Raw genomic sequence first — 26,101 nt, 5'->3', positions numbered from 1 at the left:
ACTGTGCTGAAAGATATGGAGTGACTTCATATTTTTCCTCTAATAAAAGCACATTTCTTGAGTCTTGATACCCAGTCTTCTGTAAATAATGTATAAAGGAGAGAAAGTGATGAAATACGATATTACGATGGCAGGTGGGAGTAGAGAACATTTGTCAGCTGTTGCTTTAGAAACAGCACCACCAGCCTGAAGTGGCTAAAGATCACCTAAAAGTGAAATTTAATGTAGTCTAAAGCCTTGGAAATGTAAAAGTTTCTTGGCATCCTAACTGTATCTTTAACTAGTTCTTCAATCTATATTCTTTGTACTAAATTAGATCTTAGTAATGTTAACTGTTACTCACAAAGAAACACAGAACCCTGACAACTAGACTCTTAGCTTGTTATTTTTTATGTTGTTTGAAATGTGTGTTTTAAACTTTTAGTAGATGTCTTATGGCTTGATAGTCTAAATATTTTTAAGTATTCTTTTACTAGAAAAATGGATCATCCTAATTCTTCATGGAATAAAATACTGGCAGTGTGAAAAAACACACATATTTAAAAAGAAAACATGGACTGTAAAAAATTATTCCTGTTGCATTCAGCTACCATTGTAAGGGAGTAATTATAGTTCATTCACTGTGAACAACCATTTTTGGTAATATTGAGGTCTAAATAATTGGGAGAGATGAGGACTAGGATATTTAGCAGATCCTTGCAGGCTGTTAGGAGATCTAATTCAAGTACAAAATTTTAGAAAAACTGAATAATTCTAAAGTGCACAAAGAGTAGAAAAACAAGAGAACATGTATCTCAAAGTGCTTTTAAAGTGTATTGCTAAAATACAGTATAAAAGTTGCACTGTATTTCAAGAAAAGACGAGCATGTTGTGTACTAGCTTAATTCCTTTCCTAAAGTATAGAAACTTAGAATATAAAGTTAGTTACCTTTTTTGAAATGACTGGAAAGGATGAAAAATGGTAACTTCAATGTAGAATGAGTTTAACTTGTATAATTCTTTATTCTTTGAAGACAGACAAAAGAGGTTAATTCCAAGAATCTTTGTGTGAGAGACTTTACTAAATAAACCTTTTATTTTTGCTTTTAGTCAACAGATAAGCAGCGAGCTCTGGAAGAAACCAAAGCCTACACAACCCAGTCATTAGCAAGCGTAGCCTACCTGATCAACACTTTGGCCAACAATGTTCTCCAAATGCTGGATATCCAAGCATCTCAGCTTCGGCGCATGGAATCTTCAATCAACCATATTTCACAAGTGAGATGTTTTTCCTGATTACTTTTTTCCCGTCTTCATGCTTGAAATTGTACAGCAAGTAAAAGTCTCACCTGACATTTTATGAATGAAAACTATAGTTGTGTTTCAGATAGGAGGATGTGTTTTTAACACACAAATTCTGGGAGTGGGTCTCATTAAATTGTTGTGTTATCTGTGTTAGTGTGAGTGTTTTACATAGAATGAGATATTAAATGTATCCTTGGCAGGTTTATCTTTGGAGAGGGGGCTATTCTGCATAAGTGAAAGGCACAGAAAAATCACTAATGGAAAAATCAGAATATTATGTTAGTGGAGAGGTTAAGCTTTATAGCTCCTGTTTGGTGACTTACTGTTCTTAATATTTATTGGCTACAGGCACTTAAAGGAAAGAATTATGAAATGGATGTTGGAAAATATCCCTTGCCTTCTTTTTACTTCATAGTTTCATAGTTTCATAGTTTCATTCAGGGTTGGAAGGGACCACAAGGATCATCTAGTTCCAACCCCCCTGCCATGGGCAGGGACACCCCACACTAGATCAGGCTGGACAGAGCCTCATCCAGCCTGCTCTTAAACACCCCCAGGGACGGGGCCTCGACCACCTCCCTGGACAACCCATTCCAGGGTTTCACCACTCTCATGGTGAAGAACCTCCTCCTCACATCCAGCCTGAATCTCCCCACCTCCAGCTTCATTCCATTCCCCCTAGTCCTATCACTACCTGAGATCCTGAGAAGTCCTTCCCCAGCCTTCCTGTAGGCCCCCTTCAGATACTGGAAGGCGACAATTAGGTCACCTCGGAGCCTTCTCTTCTGCAGACTGAACAGCCCCAACTCCTTCAGTCTGTCCTCATAGGAGAGGTGCTCCAGCCCTCTGATCATCCTCGTGGCCCTTCTCTGGACACGTTCCAGCACCTCCACATCCCTCTTGTAATAGGGGCTCCAGAACTGGACACAGTACTCCAGGTGGGGTCTCACCAGGGCTGAGTAGAGGGGGAGGATCACCTCCCTTGACCTGCTAGCCACACTTCTCCTGATGCAGCCCAGTATCTGATTGGCTTTGCGGGCTGCAAGTGCACACTGAGAGCTCATGTTGAGCTTTTTGTCCACCAGCACCCCCAAGTCTCTCTCCTCAGGGCTATCCTCCAGCCAGTCACTGCCCAGCCTGTATTTGTGCCTGGGATTGCCTCGACCCAGATGCAGGACCCTGCACTTGCTCTTATTGAACTTCATGAGGTTGGCCTGTGCCCACCTCTCCAGCCTGTCAAGGTCCCTCTGGATGGCCTCCCTTCCCTCCAGCGTGTCTGCTGCACCACACAGCTTGGTGTCATCAGCAAACTTGCTGAGGGTGCACTCAATGCCACTGTCCATGTCCCCCACAAAGATGTTGAATAAGACAGGTCCCAGGACTGATCCCTGAGGGACTCCACTTGTCACTGGCCTCCACTGGGACATGGAGCCATTGACAGCCACTCTTTGGGTGCGGCCATCAAGCCAGTTCCTTATCCATCTAGTGGTCCACCAATCAAACCCATGTGTCACCAGTTTGGAGACCAGGATGTGGTGTGGGACAGTGTCAAAGGCTTTGCTCAGGTCCAGGTAAACGACATCAGTTGCTTGCCCCTCATCTATTAATTTTGTCACCTGCTCATAGAAGGCCACCAGGTTGGTCAGGCAGGATTTGCCCTTGGCAAAGCCATGCTGACTGTTCCCAATCACCTCTTCACTATTCTTTTGAGCGAGTAGTGACTCCAGGAGGATCTGTTCCATGATCTTTCCAGGCACAGAGGTGAGACTGACTGGCCTGTAGTTCCCTGGTTCCTCCTTCTTGCCCTTTTTGAAGATGGGGGCAATGTTTCCCCTTTTCCAGTCTGTGGGGACTTCACCAGACTGCCAGGACTTTTGAAATATAATAGAGAGGGGTTTAGCAACCTCATCTGCCAGTTCTCTCAGCACCCGTGGGTGTAACCCGTCGGGTCCCATGGACTTGAACACTTTCAGGTTCTTCAGATGATCACGAACCTGATCTGCACTTACAATGGGCAGTTCTTCCTCCCCGTCCCTGGCTTTGACTTCCATAACATCAGGAGTGTGGCTAGAGGCCCTTGCAGTGAAGACTGAGGTAAAGAAGTTATTAAGTACCTCAGCCTTTTCCTCATCTTCCCCTGTTGATATAAGAATGGCACTGAATGATAAAAGCATAGATGACAAAATCAGTTTGCATCTGTTTTTTCTTAATAAAATGTAGTTTTCAATAACATGAACAGAAGACAAAATTAACATTTCAAGTTTGTGAATGGCTGCAGAACTCCTGCTAATTTTTGCAGTTTTTCTGAGCAGCAGTAAACTGACTATTATGAGGAACCTGTGTCCTGTCACCACAGTGATGAGAGAATTTTGCTACCAGAATGGGCTGAGGATGGATAATAGATTTAGTGGAGATTTATGTGCCAGTGATGGATTAGAAGAGAAATTAACAGCAATGAAACAGCACTTTCTGTTTTTCTGTTACTGGGGAGTTGGTTGACATCCTTACTGAATATTTTGTCTTATTTGAACAATACATTTTGTCTAGAGGATTTTCTGATGTTATGTGATAATGTCATAAATTAAAATAAAGAATATTGTGACATTTAGAAATACATTTGAAAATAGGAGTTGTGTTAGGTAGGAAATAAGCAGATTGAGCTAATCTATTAGTTTGCTGATGCTAAAAGGATTGCTAAACTAACAGAGGTTTGAACTGGCAAAAGAAGTGAACAATTTTATGCTATCTTAATGGGTTGAATTGTCTCACTGAGGGCTCATATGAATTGCAGAGTAGGTACAAAGGAAGGCGTGGGGAGGATTTTCCCTTCTGATTGTAGTAGATTGCCTCAGTTATCTTATGCAGGTGCGAAAATAAACTGATAAATTTGATTTCTTCAGCTTCATGCTTTCTGTATATATGCCTCTGTCTGTGCGTGTGTATGTATGTGCATCTTCACAGACTGGTGCCAGCTGACAAGTATTTGAGCTATTTGATATCCTGACACAAAAGATAGTGTATGACTAAAATATTCAGAGTTCACTGTATTTTGCATTTTATAGGTGTGGCAAGTTCATTTTGTTACACAGTTTCTATAAAGTAGCTTTTGGGGGAAGGGCCACAATGGTTTAATATTTTTTATTTTCCATCTGAGAAGCTGAGATGATTGAGATGCTAGGTTCCGTGGTCTTCGGAATTTGTATGAAATGACTGGTTATTTAAAACAGAGCACTAAATTATTAGTGCCCAACACCTAATGAAGATGTATCTGTCAAAAATCACAGGCTGCACTTCAACAACAACAGAGAAGTTAAATTTTTTTGATTTGTTGTTTTGGTTTGATTTGTTTGTTTGTTGAATGTATCCTTCATGTGTAGGATACTCCCCAAATCTTCTTGGAGGAAGTTATATCAGGAGAGGAGACACAATTAATTTTTGGGATATTACATGCACAAAGCATGTTGAACCAAGGAACTATATTAATTTGAATAGAGTACATGGAGTATCCCATAATTACCAGTGTTCTAGATGGTTGTTCTGTCTGTCTTAATTTCCATGGTTATTTTTCTTCCAAAAAATCTTCCTGTCTTTTCAGGAAGTTTGATTGTACTTCTCCTAGAACAAGCTTAATATACTGGGTATAAAGTTTAGTTCATAATTTTTGGTACCACTTAAAGTGCCTCACAGTATAATGCCTCATTGCCAAATTATGATTTCAGCCAGTCTGACTTGAAATGATGTCATTAATGTAGAAAACAGGTTGGTAATTACCATCTGCTCACAGTGCAGTGTTGTGTTTATGCTTTGCTCAGTAAGTATTGATATATAAGTTTAGAAAAAACTAATGCAAATTATGGTATCTGGATGCATAAACCTGCTTTTAATTCTGATTTGGAATTATGCTGAAAAAAGGAAGCAAGATAATTTGGCTCTTAGAAATCTTTTTTTCAGAAGTGTTTTTTTTGTTCAAGTGTAGCTGAAAGTGGAAGACATAGATGATAAAATACTCTAGTTCTCTGTTCATTGATAGAATGCAAATTTGTATCAGTGTCTACATTTCCTTCTAAATGCCAGCTTAATCAAAGAGCTGAAAAGGGACATGATAATGATTTGTGTTTCTTCATATATATATATGTTCTGAATAAGGAAATCATTACTATTGAGACTATTTTTATGCAAGTCATTAAATCCTATTGGTTTAAAGTTAGGCTTACTTTGATTTGGACTGAAAGCTGGTTAATCTATTTTTTATTTGCCTTCTTGAGCCTTGTCCAGAACTAGATGGTATGCAGTTTTTCACATCTGAGTGCAAATTGAAATCCTAAATCAGATCACCCATATAATTATTTATATTTGGGGGGGGGAAGTGCTTGTTTTCTAGTTAGTATAAACTGTGAAATGTTGCTAGTGTCCACATCCTTTAAATTATCTGGCAGATTTTAAGGTTTTAATATTTGTATGAAAAATATTTTTTGAAGCTTGGTTATAGAATACACTTAGCTAACAAGGTAGTGTTAAAAATTATATAAACAAGCACATTATCACAAAGGTGAGTTGTAATGATGAATTATCACCAAGGACACTGCATGATAGAGAAATCTGCTTCATCCTCTTACAGAATTTGACTCCCATGACATTGGTTGTGAGAATAGGTACTGATAAATTACTTACTTGAACTTCTCTGTAGTCAGCATTTATTGTTTAGCTGAACTGTAGCAGCATGTGTGACCTAGTCGGTCTCTGAAGGGAAGCTCACATAGATCTTCCATTGTTGTCATTAAAAGCTTGTAACCATTTTCTGTTGTCTTATTCTTGCAAGTTAGAAGAATATCCAAACTCTTTCAAAAATGGTAATGCTAATTTTTCACAGTATGTATTACCTGTTTATGGAGCAAATAGCTTTTCAACATTTTTGTATCATCATGACCTTTTTCTTTTGTGTAGAAATTACACACAATTTGAACTGAGGCAATTAATATCATGTTTCTGGTGTCAAAATTAGATAGGTAATAATTTAAAAACAATAACCCTGTTTTCATGGTAATTTGCAATTAGTTTGTTTAAATTCTTTCAAATTAGATATTTTTTTTTCCTAAAGCCCAATAACACTAAGCAGGGGTGGTGGTTTTTTTTGTTATTTTGGCGGGGGGGTTAACCTGAATTTTCAATGCCCTGGTTACTATACTGGTAATAAATGTATCATTTTAAATGTTCTGAGAAGAGGAAGTAATCAAGGTTTATAGAGACTTTTAATTTCCAAAATTTCACAACTATTTAGACTTCCAAATGGTGGTTTTAACCCCAGCTGGCAGCTAAGCACCACACAGCCATCAGCTCACTCCCCCTGTCAGTAGGCTGGGGGGAAAGAATCAGAAGGGTAAAAGCAAGTAAAACCTGTGGGTTGAGATAAAAGCAGTTTAGTAATTAAAATAGTAATGATAACCATAGTAGTAAGTTGTAATGAAAGGGGCAAATGACATAGAGAAATAGTGCTAAAGAAAGGGTAGTGATGCAAATCAAAACAATTGCTCACCATCAAATGATGCCCAGCCAGTTCCTGAGCAGCAGCCCTCCTGCCAGCCTTCCCACAGCTTTATATGGCTGAACGTGATGTGAAATAGTATGGAATATCCTTTTGGTCAGTTGGGTTCAGCTGTCCTGGCTGTGTGCACTTAAAACTTACTGTGCAGCCCCAGCCTACTTGCTGATGGGGTGCTGTGAGAAGCAGGAAGGGCTTTGACTCTATAAATACTTTCAGCAATAACAAAAACATCCCTGTATCATCAATGCTATCTCCAGCATGAATCCAAAACAGCCCTGTGCTAGCTGCTGTGAAGAAAATTTACTTTATCCCATCTGGAACCAGCTGAAGTACTAACTTCAAGGAATTTCACTTGCAGGTGAAAGAGAATATTTCTCAAAACTCTTGAGTTCGAAGTGAAGTGGAAAATAATGTATTCCAGAAATGGTTTAATATTTTTTTTTCTGTTTTAATATTTACAAATATTGAGGATATTTTTATTGAATTCAGTATGGAAACTTGGTATTTCAAAATGGCCAGAAAAATACTAATAAAAAAAAGATACAGTGGTTTATCTTTTACCCCTGTAATTACCCTATCTCCTGTCTTATTACAGGGAACTTGGAAAGCATATGAAAAGATGATAGTAATGAACCTAACCTCTAACAAACTGTCATTTAAAACTTTTTGCCAAAGGTAATGGAGCTATGGGGGAAAAATGCATAATAATGCTGTCAGGAATTTGAAATTTCTTGTTAGAAAATAGGCTGTGCCCTTCTGTAACATAGAATACTATCTCATGTATTTTTCCTGACAGACTTTCCACACTAGGTGTTTTTTTAGTCCATGTCTAACCCCAAGAACTTCTCAACAGAAGTTTCTGAAATGCTGAATAACCACTCTGCAAACATTGTCCTGTTGCACTTAAAGGATTTATGCTAGTACTGCAGTCAGTAATTACCTGTGTGTGGAGGAGAAATGTTTTCATTTTCTTTAGTGGCAGGTTAATGTTTGTTCCTCTTGTTGCTAATCAAATAGTCAATGTTCCTTTCTGCTGTTTTATAGATGTCTTAAGATATTATGACTCCAGTAGTGTACTAAGCAAGAAAATGAAATTGTGGAAAAAGCAACCAGCAATGTACGTTTTTTCCAATACAATTTTAGGAGTATGTACCCAAATTAGGTGCTGGTTTTATGCTCTTAGCCATTCTGTAGCTATTTGAGGTAAAAGAGATGTTCTGAATCATCGTGAAAGAGAAATCCTATTAGATAGGCGTCACGTTTTAGTTATCATTGTTTGCAACTGTAGTCATGTCTCACTAATCATTGTAGTCCTTAAGGAAACTGGTTGTATTTAGAATTCTCAGGAATAATTAAACTCCCATACTTTTAATTCATGGAAATACATTTTCACAGTGCCAAGATACAGTCACTACTGTAACATGCACATTAATTATCTGCACTTACAAACTATTTGTAGATAATTGTGTAAGAAAATATTAAAAGACCATCTTTAAAGTTGCAGAGGTTAAATGCTAGAAATAAGGAAAAAGGAAGGAGTCATCTTGACAACACCACACTAACCACTTTTCTTCCTGATTGTTGACTGTTGACACTCTGTAGTGTCCAAAGCATAAACTAGTTTTGAACAACCAGGTTCAGATCGTAAGATTTCAGTGTTTCAATAAATTTGATAAGTCATATAGCATTTAAAGTGCAGCTGTTAACAGCTGAGGTTAACATTCTAGTAAATGGTATCAGAAGCCTGTGAGACAAAGAACGTACAAGAGTTTGTGGATTCATGGAATGGTTTGGACTGGAAGGGACCTTAAAGATTGTCTAGTTCCAGCTACCCCTGCCATGGGCAGGGACTCCTGCTAGATCAGATTGCTCAAGGCCTCATCCAACCTGGCCTTGAACACCTCCAGGGATGGGGGCATCCACAACTTGCCTGGCAACATGTTCCAGTGTTTCACCATCCTTAATGTAAATAATTTCTTTCTAATATCTAGTCTAAATCTACCCTTCTCAAGAATCAGTGTAATGTTTCTGCATTTCTTAATGATCTGTCCAGTTCACAGATGAAGTCTGAGATAATTGTAGAGATTAACTTCTTTAGGGTATTAAAATATGAGACTGTCCTCCAAGTTGTTGCAACCTCATACTGTTATCTTTTCAAGAAAGTCTGTGCTTTTTAACACTCAGCAAATGAGGTGAGGATTCTCTAGACAATCTCTTGGTATGACTGCTATTAATTGCAGAACTTGTTCTTTCCCTGCCTTTCAAAAGCAAAGGTTTGGCACAGAGAAGTGATAAAATATTGAATCTTATGACAATGCAGAGTGGTACAGTTTTGATATTATGGCCTGCGACATGCTCTATTTGCATTGGTGCTTGTACAATAAATATAAAGCTCTGAAGACCCGATCTGCAGTATTGTTTTGAAGGATGGTATATAGGTCTAGTTTTCACAAGGAACTTTATCAAAATTGGTTCAAGAAAATTGTTAAGTAGTAGTCGAAATGCATGTATTTCTCTTAAGCTTGTATGAATCATGAATTTCTGCAGAGTTGATATACTCGCCAAATCTGAGTGGGGTTTTCTTGAGGGTAGTGGAGGATGTGTCCCCGATAGTGTCACTGCCTCCATTAAATTTCAAATCATCACTCAACAAATTTGAGCTTTCCAAAGAGAGGATTGCTGACATATTTTGACAGTGAATAATCTATTTTGTAGCTTTGTTTTAAGAAGTAGCTGTGGAGCTTTAGTACAAACTGCAGTTTTAGACTAGTGGTACTGGAGGTGCGGAAATGTACATGATAGAGCTGTATATGGTCCTTAACTTTAGCAAAGTTGTATGATTTTGAAAATAAAGTGTGAAATGCTAGGTTATCTTGACAGATAGTAATTCAAGATTCCTTGTAATATTCTGGTATTTGTGGAAATTCTTCTTTAAAGAAAGTGAAGAAGCAACTTCTTGGGAGTGTTGTTTTTGTAAAAAATTGTGTAGTTGTAAAGGTTGTGAATGCACAAGGTGACACAGGGTTTTGCTTGTTTTGCTATCGGCACACACAAAGGGACAAAACTGTGTAACTAAACCCCACGACCTCAGTGTTTGCCCACAGAAGAATAAAATTTTTAAAAGGTTATGAAAATTAGTTCTCGTTTGCACCAGTTCCTTGGTTACTGCAGGTTATGTCTCCTAACTGTGAAAAGCCTTTATGGTGCCATTCATCACCACTAAATCCTGTGAGTGTTTAGAAATCCTAATGGGGGGTTTATTTTTTTTATTTTGTAGCTTGTAGCTAAAATGCAAATTTTCTGTAAGGAAAGCTGTTTTGTGAACAAGGGATTATTTTTGTTTTAAATGATGCAATCAACTCCATGCACTGTGATTTAAGAGATTTTATTTTCCTGGAAGGAATGGGTAAACTTTTTTGTAACTTTTCCCTAATCTTATTACCAAACAAAATTTGAGTACTTTTATTTAGGCAACAAATTTTTGGTGGGTTTTGTCTTGCATTAGAGATTCACTTATGGTAGTTGTTGTGGAGGGAGGGATGTTCAGTGTTCTAAATGAAGGCAGGTGGCTTAACCAGTGGTTTGTTGTGGGTGAATTAGTACAGAGCATCTAAATTTAGTCATTGCTGTGTAATGAGTGCCAGTTAATGACTGAAATATGTTGTCAGTTTCTCTGAGTGAAATTTTATTCAATGATATGACTACCAATTCTAGCTTAGCAAAGTGCTTTACAGTGTGAGAAAACCTGCTTGTGGTTTGGTTTTCAGGTCATAAGGTTTGGGAAGGTAGGATTATGCTTCATGTATCTAGAGCATATTTCAAAGGCCAGCTTAGGGAGCAATTGTAGAATTAAAAAGGATAATTGAAGGAATCATTTAAAGCAGTGTCTGTAAATTAAATGGGAACTACTAAGAATGGAAAGGAGAAGGAAGTTAACAGTAAATTGAGCAAAGATGATGTAATAAATTATATGTAGTGATATGTTTAGCACAGTATGCAGAGATCTTTGGAACTAACTCAGTTTTTTTGATATACTGACTATTCAAATGCGTACAACTGTTAGTAAATACACTACGTCTTTTGTAGACGGTGGACATTCACAAAGAGAAAGTTGCTAGAAGAGAAATTGGTATCTTGACTACAAACAAAAACACCTCAAGAACTCACAAAATCATTGCACCAGCTAACTTGGAGCGACCAGTTCGCTACATCAGGAAACCTATTGATTATACAATTCTAGATGATATTGGACATGGAGTGAAGGTAGGTGATATTGTTAAAACAGCCAAATTGCTGCAAATACATTGTCTTTGTATATTTTAAAAATAACCTGATGCTTTTCATAGTAATATACCAGTTTCTCATTGCCTGGCCACTCTGTCTAAAAACATAAGAGGATTTGGGTCAAATTTGCAGTTGCTCTTTCCCATTCTCTTGCACTAGTTGTTCTCAACCTTGTGATCCCACTAAATCTTTCTTCTGAGGATACTCAGGACTGTGTCTCTCACCTTCTAAAACACTTGTAAATACTTTCTTGTGTGATGCTGCTGATACACTATCACTTTTCTGCCTGAATTAGCACCACAAAGTATGGTCCAGCTGTAATTGCTGCTGGTTTGCTTTGAAACTCACCCAGATAAAGGGTTTGCATGAGAAGTATTGTGTACTTTCTTTTCGTCTTTCTGTCAGAGTCAGTTATACCCATATCCTGTGATGTGCTTTGCTAAATTGAGATCTCTACACCTTTTCTGCCATATGAGGTTTCAGAATGGAAATACTGCTGCCAAGTTCAAAGCTAGTTGGTTCTCCCATTTTGATTAGGAAAAAAAGGAATTGTTTCAGGGCAAAGATCATACTGAGACACAACTAAGTGGTGCCTATTGTATGCAAGTGGTAGATCAGTGTACACAACGGTGGTAATATCATTTGTGAGATTAGACAGGCATTTTAAAAAGTACATCCTGCATGTAAACATAGTCTTAGGAGGCATGAGCTCATTGTTAACTTGTTAACTGCCAGGAAAACAAATATGGAAATGAGAATACTGCCAATATTAAAGTTCCAGGAGAAGAAAGGTAAATAATACAAAATGGTGTTTTTACATGAGACTAACAAATCTGTAAATCTGCTAAGTAGCAGTAAGGTAAGATGCTTCTTCCAGTCAATCAATGTACACCAGAATTTGTTTTGCTTGACACCTAAGTGCATTGGATTATCTAAATTGTTCAAGTTGAACTGTCTGCTTGAATAGTCATTTAAATGGCAATAAATTACTTAACCAACTTAAAATTTAGATTCTGAACAGTCTGATTTTACTCAAGGTTTTTTCAACATCCTGTTCATTAACAGAAAGTCTTTTTTTCCCCTATTCATTACCAAAAGAGCCCACCTCAGTTTGTAACTCTAAACAGATTTTTAAGAGAAAAGAAGATAAGTGACTCTTCAAGCTTAATTTGGAAAACCAAGCCAAACACTAAAAGCCCAGCATTTCTAACTACAATTTTGATCAGGAAATTGTTACCAGTCTTTGGTTAAAATCTATTTCCAGTTCTTAAAAATTTTGAGATTTTGCAGGTCAGCAGAACTCCTCCTGGATATGGGTGGTACATATTAACCTGTAGGATTACTGTTGCTAATACTGTAATGATCACTTTTTTTTAAAGGCGATTGTTTGAACTTGTTAAAGAACTGCTTTGCAGCACAGTATTATCACTGACTGTTAACCACTATAAATTGGTGTCCTGCTTGCCTCAATGTAGCAGAATCATGCCCAATGTGATACAATGCATTACATTCTTTTGAAAGAACATACTTCATCAAATGGATGATGACTCAAATGTGTACTTGCATCTATTTTTATGCTTGTGATACGTTTGAAACATTTTACAAATTACATTTACAATGTAGTATATTTATTTAGAAAATGAAAAATGTTGTGTGCTTGTGAAACAATAAGCAGAGAACTTAAAATAATTATATCCTTAAGATCCATAGATGTCTTCCAGTAAGGGTAATCCTCTGTTTAGCACAGAAGAAAGAAGTATTCCTTTGCTGATGGGGAGGAAGTTGTTAGTTCTGCCTATGAACTTGGTGGCTTTGTTCTGCTTGAGTAACTACAGATTAGTTTACTAGGTCTCTATCTGAAGATCAAAAAGGAGGGAAAATTAAAAGGGATAGGAACTTTAAATTTGTCTATTTATAGCTCTTTATTTCTTGAGCTGTGGCACTTTTCAAATAAATAATCTGGAGTTACTGAATAAATATAATTTAAGTTCCAGTTAGAATCACAGTGCCTTAGTCTATATTCTTTGTCCTCTTTCTGCTGTAAGGATTTCCTTCTGCTTCTTGAACATAGAATTAGGCATTGTCAGGACGTGAAAGAGCTAATGCAGCAGGCATTCATTGTAAGCTCCAAGAAAAATGTCAAACTGGACAGAGAATAGTACAGGATAAAAAGGAAGCATCCTTAGTCAAAAAAATCTGGTATGCCATGTTGAGAGATGTGGTATAGGCATTTGAGCACCTATTCCTTCTGTTTAGAAATTCAAAGCACCAGTAGATACCATCTTTGGGGAAAAGTGCTCTGCAATATGGTTTCTTAACAGATACGAGGAGAATTTAAGTGCCACTGTATCATTCCAGCAATTCCTCCTCATATTCCCTCCCTGAAGCTACAATGCTACAAAAATCTAAAGAGCCTGTTCTCCGAGACTTGCTTTTTTGGTTTTAATATTTCCTGAATTACAATGTCTTCCAATCTGCCCTTTCTGCCAAAGAGATCTTCAGTCAAGAAGATGGGGAAGGAAAAAAAAGAGTGAAGTCTGATCTGTTCCAAGTGATGTGTACTGTAATTACTAGGCAGTGCTGCTGTGCAAAATGTCTGTGCTCATGGGCCCAGTAATGTAGCTGGCCACTGTGACCAGTATAGGGGAACCTGGTTTTTCAGTGTAGTTGTATGAAGCAGACACTGTTTTAGTCAATAGATCTGTAAAACATTTAACTCATACCCAGGGTATTTTTCTAGTAAATGAGATTGTTTCTCTTTTAATACATTAGGATCTTTTCTAAAGGGGTGAAAAAGCAGTTGTTCTTGATGCACCACTGTTGTGATTCTGCATGTTTAATGTAAGAGATGTAATGATGCGTTTAGATTAGCTGAACAGAAAACAGATCAGATTATATTCAAATGGAAAGACTAGTACTTTTGAAAACATTGAGGAAAGAAGATGGTATTGTGCCAGTAAGATATAGGACCTAGTGTCAAAAAGCTAGCACATAAGTTTTAAAAATTATTTTGCTGTTTGTTAATGTCTTACCAGTATTTTCTAAACTATGCATTTTGTGGTGCAGTATCCATATGGAGTGCTGTATAGACAAGATGTCATGATTTGCTCTTGATCTTTGTTCAAGAGAACAAACTTCATGGCATCAGGTTGAGTTAACTAACAGTATTGTCTAGGAAAGAATTTATATTACCTTAATATTCTAGAGGCTTCTATTTCAATTGTTATTAATATGCTAATGCATGTAACAATTTAAATGAACTCAGGGTATTGACAGGACTATCCTTTGGCAGTTCAAATACATTAATCTCTGAAGTTAATCCATCTAGATCTCACAGTCCATTCTGAAAGAAGCTGACTTTTAGCACTGTCAGAACTTGAGTAAACTGTACAAGCAATTAAGCATTAATTTTAAGCTGTTAAGCTAAAGCCTTTGTGGTCAATGTGTATTGAAAGTTTCAGCTTGAAAATCTTTTCATGACACATTCTGCTTTAACCACTCTTTCTATGATCTACTGATACATTATTTTGTTAATGCTGAATGCTTAACTTTTTTCTTTCTTTTTCCTTTCTCTTCATATCCTGAAGTTCCAACTAACCTTTCAATGCTTTTTTTTTTCCTTACCTCTTTTATTTGCTCCATTTATGCATTAAGTGGTTGCTTAGATTTAAGGTAAGAAACCCCAGGGCTGGATTTCCATTCTTATTCTTTTGAGACTATTACACACGGGGAGATGATTAACATTGTTACTGATTGTAGCAGAGAGAGCAACACTTGCTCTCTCTCCTGTGTATCAGACCTTCTGTTGAATGATTGCATTGCAGGTAAATGTTTTGTTATATAAACTGATGTAAGCTAACACAGTTCATTTTAAAAGCTTTGTGGCAAAATATTAACTGCCTTCAGCATATCCACCACATCATTTACAAGGGAGGAATGTTGTGCTAACCTTGTGTAGACAAAAAGGTACAGTGACTAGGTAGCAGCTGAATATGAGCCTCCCCCTGTGTAATATTCTTTTTATCCTATATACGGTGTAAGTTAAGATTTTATTTGGATTAATGTTTCAGTGTGAGATTGCACAGATAATGGGCTCCAAAGTTGTGTAAAAAAATTAAGCTCTGAATATTATTTTTTTAAAGTTGCAGTATCCTTAAATTTTTCAGAAACAACTGGCACTGTTTAAATACCAAGACACACCTGTATATGGACATTTTTACAGATTTGATAGCTTCCTGTTTAAGAGTTATTGAGTATTTCACACAACTAAGTGATTTATTTAGTTGAATATTAAATGAATGAACTCAGACTGAAGTATGAATTATAGAAAAATTTTCAAGGATCTTAGCGATTTAAATGTTAGTAGCCTTATTAGCTGCATTAGTATTAATAAAAAGCATCAAATCAGTTAGACAAGCAGTTAAAAGAAATTACATTATACTCTGGAGTTCATAATACAATAACTCATAGGCAGGTTATAGCCTACATTGAGTTATTATCCTCCTCCTGAAGTGCAGCTGGTTGGGGGAAAGAGGGAATGAAAGATTTTGAGTAGCAGTTGGCGTACTTTTAGAGAGGTAAATGTATTTTAGAACATAGGAGATGAGTATGTAGTATGAGTATATTAACTAAATGACGCTTGTAATTGATGTGAAAAAATTTTCATAATTAACTATTTTCCATGACTGGAAAAAGCTAAAAGAAAATCTTCTATGTTCCTGTAAAGATTGCCTGTAAAACCAGGTATTACTGTATATATCCCAGTGATGGCTAGATGGTACTTCTAAGTAAGGCATTTAAGGGTATGTAGCCCTTGTGATCACAACGGAAGATGTTTAATAGATGAGAGATTTGTTGCATGTAATTTTATATTTATTTTTACGTGAATGTGTGAGGTAGAGAATTTCAATTCACATGGTGTTTGAATGCTTTTTGCTTGTGGATTGCGAAAGATATCTCCTCCTGGACTTATCTTTCTGTCTGTTTTAGAAAATGAAAAGATAGCTATTAACTCTAGTTCCGTGAGAATAATAAATTTATTTTACTTACAGGAGCTTAGATATGAAGTCTTTAGCCTGCATTTATTTTTCATGGCTGAAGGGGAGCCTTAGTCTTACCTAAGAGTTACACTATTAAACTGATTGTTGCAGGGCTAACTGTGCTTTTGTCTGGGTAGGTAGCTTAAATTTAAATTCTGAATGAATTTTGAAGAAAATTTTAGTTAAGTCAGAGAAACATTAATTGAAATTGGCATTGTTTAAGTTGTTTTTGTATTTACCAGATTTGATTCTTCAATTACTTTAGGTAAAAAATAGGTAAACACGCTTGCTGAAGCTTCTACTTGTGGTCATTTGTTAAGACAGGGTTTAAATTTAGACATTTCACTTCCCTATCAACTGACAAACTATGGTTTGCTTAGATGTGCAGAGTAAGTATTCAACTGGCTGAGCACAGCCTGAAAAGGAATTTACTTTGAGGCAGCAGATGATGAGCAAAAAATCTGTTCATCCTCTCATCCTCATTGTAGCATTACCAAGATGAAGCAAGTTGTGGAAAGGGAGTTTTGATTCAACTGTAAGTTGTTTTTCTGAAGTTGCATATAGAATTGCTCAAAAAGGTTGGGTGGCTGCTTGAAGTTTTTGAGTATAATCCACTGATGCAACACTTACTAGGTTTTTGGCAAAGGTGATTCTTCTGATGTCCTGAAAGTTCTAGAAAATTTGATGTGACTATAAGGCACCCCTGAAAGATTTTAGGACCAGGTCCAATTTTAGCTTTAGAAAGCTGCTTCTTATGAGGTTTGGTTGTGTGGAATATCTAGTATTCAGACTTGTTTTGGGAAAAACAAAAACCCAACACCACAAACAAAAGTACCCTCTTTGTTTTGATAGTTAACTGGCAATGAGGGTTTTTTCCAGAAAAATAAAAATGTGAATTGAAATGCTTTCTGCAGGTAAGTTCCTAATCTCCTTACAGACATCTAAATACATAGTGTATCAGTGCAAATGCACATTGCATATCTGATGACCAGCTCTTATATCTTACCAACTATGTATCTTTCCACTTCCTGTTTGATGAATTTTTTTGACCATGAAAACGTTGCCAAGAATTGAATTGAAAGCACTATAGGATTTGTCAGTTTTAATGAGTTTATATCACTGAAGTTTATCACTACACTGTATAAAAAATTTGTAATCCGTTAAATGTCTATAAAAACATAACTGTAAGGGAAATTCAGTCATCTGTTAGGACCATAAGAAGGTGATTTAATCACTGGGATCTATGAAAAAACCCATAATTTTTAATTATTTTAAACAAACCCCCAAATGTAAAATTACAATTTTCTAAGGGCTCTGGTCAACCCTGTATCATGTCTTGAAGTCATTCAGATATTGCCTTTCTAAAACTGAAATACTAGCGTACCCTTTTTAAATGGAATAGTCATGTTCCACAGTGGTCCATTTCTTTACAGTTACTTTTGTGGCTGTTACTGTGCAGCTGGATCTCAGAGTGTCCTCTAGGATCACAGTTCCAGTGTTGCAAGAGTTACAGCTTCGGTGGGAGACACTTCTGTAGTGTAGGTGCTTGGTAATTGACATTAAAACCTTCTTCAGGATATCCTGTACAGACAGCCTTATCCAATATCTCCACAAAATTGTTTGATGATCCTCCATGTAATTTCAGTTGTTAATATTTTGCACTTTCTTGCTTCTGTGGGAAGAGGCAAAAGAAGAATTGGAAAAATAACTGCATGCATTCTGCATAGAACCTGGGTACTACTTGTCTGTTTACAGGGTTGTCTTGCCTTTAGAACAGTCACATTTTTTACTTTTTTTTTTTTTTCCCCCCTGAGCTTTGTGCTTGAATCAGTGCTCTGGTGGTGTGTGTTTGTTTGTTTCCCTTCTCTTTTAGCATAGTGGTTAACTGTTCTGGTAGTTGTGAACAAAGGGGAGGAAGGAGAGGTGGTACTTTGTATTTCTTTGTTGCAGGCTCTGCTTTGCCGCACAGTTTCCTCTGCTTTCACCTTCTAATTAAAGCAGTTGCACCTGGATAGTTCCAGCTGTGCAACACTAGGGGAAACATCATCAGAAACAGTACAACTTTTGGTAAATTCATACTTCAGAAAATGTGGGATGTGGTGTTATTTGTGTTTTTGGTTTTTCTGTCTGTGTATGTGTTTTTGGTGCTTGTTAATTTGATTGCAAATGGAAATGTGACCTTGTGACCTTGAGTTTTGTGCTTGCTTCCGATTTTAGAAATTTGTAAGAAGGGAGTGTGTGGATGAGGATTTGTGGAAGCTATCTTTACAGCCATGTACAAAATAGATGAAGCAGTAAAAATTTTGCAAGTAGCAGTATTAGTGGCCTCCCCACCCCCATCCCCTCCATGTTGTATTGTTATGTCAGCTGAAGTTGCAATTTGTATAGTTTTCATTTTTCTTTTTCTTTTTAAGGCAGTCTGTAACCTTTTTTAGTGTCCTGCATGTTGTTATTTATACTGATCTGTGCTTTTGAATTGGAACTGTTAGAACACTTTTATATTCTTCATTTCTCTTCTGTGATTATTTGACCATAAGTCAAAGGAGAAATTACTCAGGGATGTTTAACTTAAAGTAGCTGATCTTAAAGCCATTAATCCTGAGATTTGAAGACATCCTTGTAAACTTAAATTAATTGTGCTCTCAACATTTCAATTTCAGTGTTGAAAAGTCATTTCAAAGAGTCTGAAACAGCCTACTGCTTGTGCATTTTGCCATCTTTCATGTAATCTTAAGGATGACTTCTTTTGTGACTGAAGTCCCTTGATTAAACAAGTACCACTTTTTCTTTGGTCACACTTTTTTTAAAGCTTTCTTCCATCCTACGTCAAGGATATGTTCATTCTCAGTGTTAAAGAAATTAACAGTCACTGGAGTTCTGTGTTTGGCAAGTATTACTTACACTTCTTACTGTGGTGGTGTCACTGTGTCTTCCACCTTTACTGTCCTTTCTTTTTGTGTATCTTTATCACAGTGGAAGCCTAAAACTTGGTATTTATTCCTGCAATGATTGTATACAAATAATAACAGTCTCTATGGAATTCCATATTCTGAATGGAATCTTAGTAATAACTAGTGGTTACATGATCTGGCTGGAAACAATAGCATAGCCAAACACCTGACTGTACGGTACAGGGGCATGTGAATGGTTTGAGCTTGCTGTCATCTAAAGACATCCAAAACCCCTGCCCAACTATGCTTAATGGGCTCTTTGAAACATAGCAAATGGCAATACAGTGATTGTTTAATTAAAGTGGTGTTTTGTGTGTGGGTTTTTTGACCACTGAAATAGGCAGGTGGGAGAAACAGGCATCTTTAATGAAAGAAGAAATACAGGGAGTGCTGCAACTTTAAAAAAAATATAAGATTGTGCTATTTCTTAATGTTCCGTGTATAGAATAAAATACACTTAATTTTACACTTTCCCTTCTTCCCTTAAAGTAGTTGTAGTTCAGTGCTTACTTCATCCCTCACTTGAATTAACTTTGGATTTCTTGTTGCTTAGAGTTGGCTTAAAGGACTTTATAATGCTGTGCAAAAGAATTGTGTCTTAAATTTACTCTTGCACAACTAAATCTGAACATCTGTTTTTGAATCTGACAAAAATCCCCTGAAAACCAAACAAACCCCAAAAACCTCTTCCAGCGCTTGGTTTTCTTTTCCTCCCACCAGTTTGAAAAATGTGATAGCTCTGGGATTATTTGGAGCTAGACATTGAAGTTTCAGTGGACTAGAATACAGAGTATATTACCCTTTACACTGTTCTCACTATTTATTAATGCACAAATCTAAACATTGTCAGGATTTTAAGCAAGTTGTTATAGTCAAATTTTGAAGGAGTAATTTGCCTGTAATGATGTTTGCAAATACTCTCAATGCCTTGATCACTGTGATTTTTTTTATTTTTTTTTTCTATGGGAGGTGGAGGCAGAAGTGCTCTTAAGTAGAGCATGACAGGAACAACAGAGAAAATATGTAAGCATACTGATTTCAGTTTGTTGAATATCTCTGTATCTAAGCAGTAGTTTGAACATTCATAAATCCAAGCTGTTTAACAGAGACTTCCATGTGAGAAGACTATGTATGTAGTGATTCCTGTAAGGATGCATATTTTGAGAGAACTGTGCTTAGCCAGCACTGCACAGAGGAGCAAAATGCCTACATTGTTAACAGTTGTTGATGATGCCTAGATTGGTCAGTTAGTTGGGAATGCAGGTGGTTCCTTTTTTGTTTTTCCAGAAGTTAGAGTAAATTTTTTAATGTAAAAGTTAGTTCATTATTATTTTATTCTTAAAAAGGGGGAGGGTACAACAGGAATTACATCACATCACTGCTGGATATTTTTCTCCCCATCCATTTATTTCCTAAGAGATTAATTTGCTGCAGATTTGGTGGGGGAAAAAAGCACATATTTTAATTTTTTTCCATGTAGCTTTCTTTGTGTGTTTATATATACATCAATAATGTTGACTGAATTAATTTACAATTAATACAATTACAAATGAAAACTTTTGATATCATACTGTGAAGATACTAAAACATTAATGGATCATATTTGGAGATTGATTTCTCCAAATGTATGAATTACATTAAATTGTGACCTATTAGATATAATTTGAAGTGTATTAAATAAATTTTTGTGAAGTTAGCATTCAGTAGTGCAATATGAAATACCTGCCTTTGTCTCAAGAGATGACTGGAAGGTTTAATCAAGTTTGATATGGTGTCTGTATTATCAGTCATTTAATGTTTATGTGACAGCCTAATGGCAAATTCACTTTTTGTATATACAATTTTAAAAAACCCTGTGTAATAGAGTCCTTTGAGCACAACTCTTGACTTCTAGCAGAGTGGAAATCGCATATAAAATGCATGGCCTCTCCGTTTTTTTGTTTAGACCTTCCTCTACTTAGAGTTAATTGCTGAAGGCATCTTAGTGTTTCTCACCCGGGAAACTGAGCTTAGTGAATGTTTTTCTTCTCCCCATTCTTTTATACAGGTCAGCACACAGAATATGAAGATGGGTGGACTGCCTCGTACAACACCACCCACACAGAAGCCACCAAGTCCACCAATGTCAGGAAAGGGAACTATTGGGTAAGTGCAGTCACCAAATGTGTAATTTGCTGTAGTGAGCAGAAGGGGGGGAAAAGGGGAAGATTCTTTCTTTTTCTGAAGTGTGTATTGTTTTTATTGCTGTTTGTTTGTTGTTTGGCTTGTTTGTTTGTTTTTTGGTTTGAACCATTCACAAAGGTGAAGAGGTATTATATCCACATCCTCTTACACTGATCATGTGTTACATATCATTTAGCATGTTTCTGCCACAAGACAGCAGGCATCAGCAGCCTTTCCCAATAGAAATGTTTTGTCATTGCAGAACACTTAAAACAACATGCTTTAGAGCAAAAAGTCATTAACTATGTGGCTTTAACAAGTGGTGCTAAACAACTGGAAAATCAGTATGTGGCACTGTACATTAATTATTTGTACTGTGTGTGATAAAAGTACTTTCCTGTTAATTCTGTGAACTTGACTTTTACCTTAGTAAAATATGCTAGCTCTGGGATGAATGTGGTTATTGGTATGTGATTAACTATGTACATACAGACCATGGTGTTTCATTTTATAACAAGTTCTGGGTTACTTTCAAAACAAGAAGAGGATGTGTGACAGAGTTTATTAATAGAAAGACTGAAGTACATAAAGGACATTGTTACATTTTTTTCTCATCCTATGAAGTGGGTACTATAAACTTCTATAGAAAAACATTTTATCTCCCATTACTGATTGGTACGTAGCTATCTTTTAAAGAATGAAAAATCTTTGGTTTTGTCTGTTATCTTAATTGTTTTCTGAAATATATTTGTCCCTGTGTAGACGTCACTCTCCCTATCGTACGCTAGAGCCAGTACGTCCCCCAGTGGTACCAAATGACTACGTGCCTAGCCCAACACGCAATATGGCTCCCTCACAACAGAGCCCTGTTAGAACAGCTTCTGTGAATCAGAGGAATCGCACATACAGGTATTTGGTGCAGTCCTGTACAAGGTCTGTTTAGTATTGTATAAGCATATGGGGGAAAAATGCTATGATAAGGATTGAATCCATCTGCAATTGTACATTGAGGCATGGTAATTCATGACATGGACTGGGAATGTTATTTGGCATGATGGGAACGCACTCTAATAAAACTAGAGTAATGAATCGTGGTAAGATTGTTTACTTAATCCCCTAGTCACCTTAATTTTAGTGCTAACACAGTACTTAATTACTAAAATTGTGGTATTTCAAGTAGGTAGATCACTATATTATTTTAAAGAGTGCTTACAAAACAGGGAAAAACTTTGTATGCCACTCACCTTCTACCTGTTGAAGGATTGCATACGCAGTATGCTTGTAGTTCACACTGTTTCAGCAGTCATTGATCTTAATAGATTGAGTAGCCTAAAAGAACATTGTATTTTGAGAATACTGGTGACTTCAAACACAGAATAAAGCTAAACTAGAAGGCTAGCCCTTTCTCTGGGATAATTAAGAACTTCATGATACGACAGGTCTAAATACTTCCCTTGAAATTTTTGCTTTTTAAAGATCATAATTACTTGAGGGTGGCTAAACAGATGGACTTAAAGTATAAGAGAACTTAATTTTACTATCATACAATTTCCAGATTTCAGTAATCTCATGTGAAAGCATAGAAATCACTCTGAACATCTGCACATTTTATAAGTTACAGGAAAATTATCTGTATTTGCTCAATAGGGGGTTAAAATATTGAAGTGATGTACTTTGAGCAAGGTTCTGGAAGCATTTAATTTATGGGCAAGTTCACTGACTGGAAAACTACTTGTGTTGTAGCCAAGGTGAAGAGTTTTAGGAAAACTAAACTTTATGTAGCATTACATCATTGTTTCTTTCCTCTTATTCCATCCTACTTTGAATTAGTAAGGTGCTCTTTGAAGGATCTTACACTTAAACATGCATAGCATATTCATACCCTGGGTTATTTTGGTTTCTTACAGCAGCAGTGGGAGTAGTGGAGGAAGCCACCCAAGCAGTCGGAGCAGCAGTCGAGAGAACAGTGGAAGTGGAAGTGTGGGTGTTCCTATTGCTGTTCCCACGCCATCTCCTCCCAGTGTCTATCCAGGTAAATGAAGACTTCCTCTTTCTGACTCAGCATTTATCTTTAGCATTTGCAAGTCTCTTAAACCCCAAGAGTTCATTATCCAGAAACATGCAAGACTTGGAAATTGTGTGCTGTTGATAGTATGAGTTTAAATCAAGCAGTATTTTTTCTGGGAGTGTCTGATGAACTCTAGTACCTTTTATATATTTTATCAGATTTTTTTGTCTAGCTGCCTGCATGTGACTGAGTAGGACACAACAGCCTTTTCAGTGGGCTGGGGTAAACTTCCTCCTTATGCTTTTAAACAAAAATATGGTGGTGGGTTGTTTGGGTGTGGGTTTGTTTTTGGGGTTTGTTTTTTTGTTTTGTTTTGGTTGGGTTTTTTTTCCATTGGCTGTTTATGCAGATACATAGAAGTATGTTTTTAGAAAATTAGATTAAACGAGAGACAGGCACAAAGTATATATTTAGTACATTAATATAAGCCTGAGTTGTCACAAAAAGATGCTTGTTCCATGTAATTACCCTAGTCTTTGCAGAAATAGGAAATTATATTAGTGCTCCTTTTCCCTTGCTCAGCCCTTTCAGTCTAGAAGAGTGAACAGTTGGCTTACAGTGTGATCCGAAATAGATGATATTTCTGAACCAAGGAACGGGACATTTTTGGCTTTCTTGTTTGTATTTTCCAATGTGTACAAAAGTTACAAGCAGCAGTGCTACAGAGCAAAGCATAAATAAAAAGATTTGAAGACATCTTTAGGAAGTAATGGCTTTCAGTGAAAAGTTCTGGGTTGTGGCCTTCAGATGTGAAAAGAAGTGAACTTGCTTAACCCTCATTTACCATCTACATAGGAATGAGCCTTCTTTTAACAGCTCCATTTTCTCTCATCTCCTTGTGCATTCTGAAATGCTATGCACCTAATAAACAGCTAACACTGGACAGTCAAAGGCTTTCTCCAGTCCTTGCTAACATATCTCCTTATTAACTTCACCTGTTCCTCCTCTCTTCACTTAGCCCCTGCTGGCTCTGCTGGCACTTCTCCCCTTCCTGCTACCTCTGCTCCTGCCCCTACTCCTCCCGCTCCTGCCCCTCCCTCTGCTGCCCCAGATGCTGCTGCTGCTGCAGGAGCTCAGCCCCTTGCTGATGGCTTCACCTCTCCAACTCCCCCTGCTGTTTCTTCCACACCCTCTACAGGTGAGTATCTGCTCCAGCTGGTTGGGCAGGTGAACCCAGATGTGATCACACTCCAGGGCTTTTCAGAGTTGCTGCAGAAGCAGGAATTTTGTATGTTTTCTTAACTTTTGTTTTTAAACTTTAACTAGAAAATACCTGCTAATACCTATCTATAGGGTCATGGTTACAGTAGATAATTCAAGGTGTACTAGTTTTATAAACATAAATCACTTAATTTTATGATTTTAACATTTATATAATTTTTACAACATTTAAGTAACTTTAACATTTATGTAAATATTTATTGCATTAACATTGTGATGTGGTTTGGATATTGAGAAACTCACAGAATAAAAATTGCAGATGTTCTGTTTCCCACTATATGCATGTCTCCTCAACCCCAAAACTCTGAAACTTAAATGTAGAGTGAGTTTTTAAGGAGTTGTCTCAGTTGCCAGATACCTGAAAAGAGAGTCTTTGACTATGATTTCATTTATTCCATCCTAGAAGTAGTTTCTAACATTCTTTTCTCCCCAGGTGATTCTCTGCTTATTTTCTGAACAGCACTGTTAGTTGGTATTGTGTTTTTGAGCTGCAGAAGGTAGCAGCTTTAAATCTTGGAAATGGTATACAGTTAGATTGTACTGTCTGTTGATTAATTGCTGGACTGCAAAGTATTACTTTTTTGCAGGTTTATAACTAAATCATTAAACTTACAATTCTTAAAATATATTGTATATAATGGATAATTTGGAATTTTTTTCTTTCATTTTGTAGCTTAGACACCTTTATATTTTCATACTGGCTTTTGTCAGCAGTGCTGAATTCAGGCCAGTAGTATAGAATAGAATAGACCAGACCAGGTTGGAAGAGACCCTCAAGATCATTGTGTCCAACCTATCATCCAACACCAGCTAATCAACTAACCCATGCAACCAAGCACTCTATCAAGTCTCCTCCTGAACACCTCCAGCGATGGTGACTCCACCACCTCCCCGGGCAGGCTATTCCAATGGGCAATCACTCTCTCTGTGTAGAACTTCTTCCTAACCTCTAGCCTAAACCTCCCCTGGCGCAGCCTGAGACTGTGTCCTCTTGTTCTGGTGCTGGTTGCCTGGGAGACCAACCTCTGCCTGTCTACAACCTCCCATAAGGTAGTTGTAGAGAGCAATAAGGTCACCCCGAGTCTCCTCTTCTCCAGGCTAAGCAACCCTAGCTCCCTCAATCTCTCCTCATAGGGCTCGTGCTCTTGGAGGAGTTGTTTTGTGTATTCCTGTTGAGACATCCAGCTGAACTGACAGCTCCTATGATGCAGACTGTCTTAAAACAACAAATCAAAACAAAAACCTTTCCAAGCCTTTGATTCTCAGATGTAGATGTAAAAAAAGGCAAGCATCATTATTCTGTCTGCTGATACCCTTCTCATTCTAACCTAGGTCACCCAGTTCAGTTCTACAGCATGAACAGGCCTGCCTCTCGACACACACCCCCAACAATAGGGGGATCTTTGCCATATCGGCGTCCTCCTTCTATAACATCACAGACAAGCCTTCAGAATCAGATGAATGGAGGACCATTTTATAACCAGAACCCAGGTAAGAAAGAATTTTCTTTTCTATTGAATTCAACACAGTGGTGAATGGTATCACATCC

At 37.1% G+C, this 26,101-nt stretch overlaps 1 protein-coding gene across 19 annotated transcripts in view; it reads left to right on the top strand.

Annotated features, from left to right (window-relative positions):
* Nucleotides 1-26,101, top strand: part of ABI2 (abl interactor 2) — a 65,448-nt gene that overhangs the window by 21,777 nt on the left and 17,570 nt on the right. For 3 of the 19 annotated variants that reach the window (XR_010987349.1, XM_068138383.1, XM_068138380.1), the window contains exons 2-9: nucleotides 1,090-1,257; nucleotides 10,913-11,089; nucleotides 14,765-14,782; nucleotides 21,148-21,245; nucleotides 22,026-22,172; nucleotides 23,171-23,295; nucleotides 24,290-24,469; nucleotides 25,885-26,043. Coding sequence is in view for 18 of the 19 variants with exons in the window: in XM_068138383.1 (XP_067994484.1) it covers nucleotides 1,090-1,257; nucleotides 10,913-11,089; nucleotides 14,765-14,782; nucleotides 21,148-21,245; nucleotides 22,026-22,172; nucleotides 23,171-23,295; nucleotides 24,290-24,469; nucleotides 25,885-26,043 (1,072 nt within the window). In the remaining variant the exon portion in view is untranslated. The remainder of the gene's footprint in view (nucleotides 1-1,089; nucleotides 1,258-10,912; nucleotides 11,090-14,764; nucleotides 14,783-21,147; nucleotides 21,246-22,025; nucleotides 22,173-23,170; nucleotides 23,296-24,289; nucleotides 24,470-25,884; nucleotides 26,044-26,101) is intronic. The other 16 variants (XM_068138384.1, XM_068138381.1, XM_068138385.1 and 13 more) reach the window with 9 other exon arrangements.

This window comes from Melanerpes formicivorus, unplaced genomic scaffold (assembly GCF_026170545.1).
Source record: "Melanerpes formicivorus ecotype bairdi unplaced genomic scaffold, bMelFor1.0.p_v2 SCAF_5, whole genome shotgun sequence".
Taxonomy (NCBI): Eukaryota; Metazoa; Chordata; class Aves; order Piciformes; family Picidae; genus Melanerpes; species Melanerpes formicivorus.
Note: the sequence above shows the minus strand (reverse complement) of the source record. Positions and strands in the feature narration are given on the sequence as shown.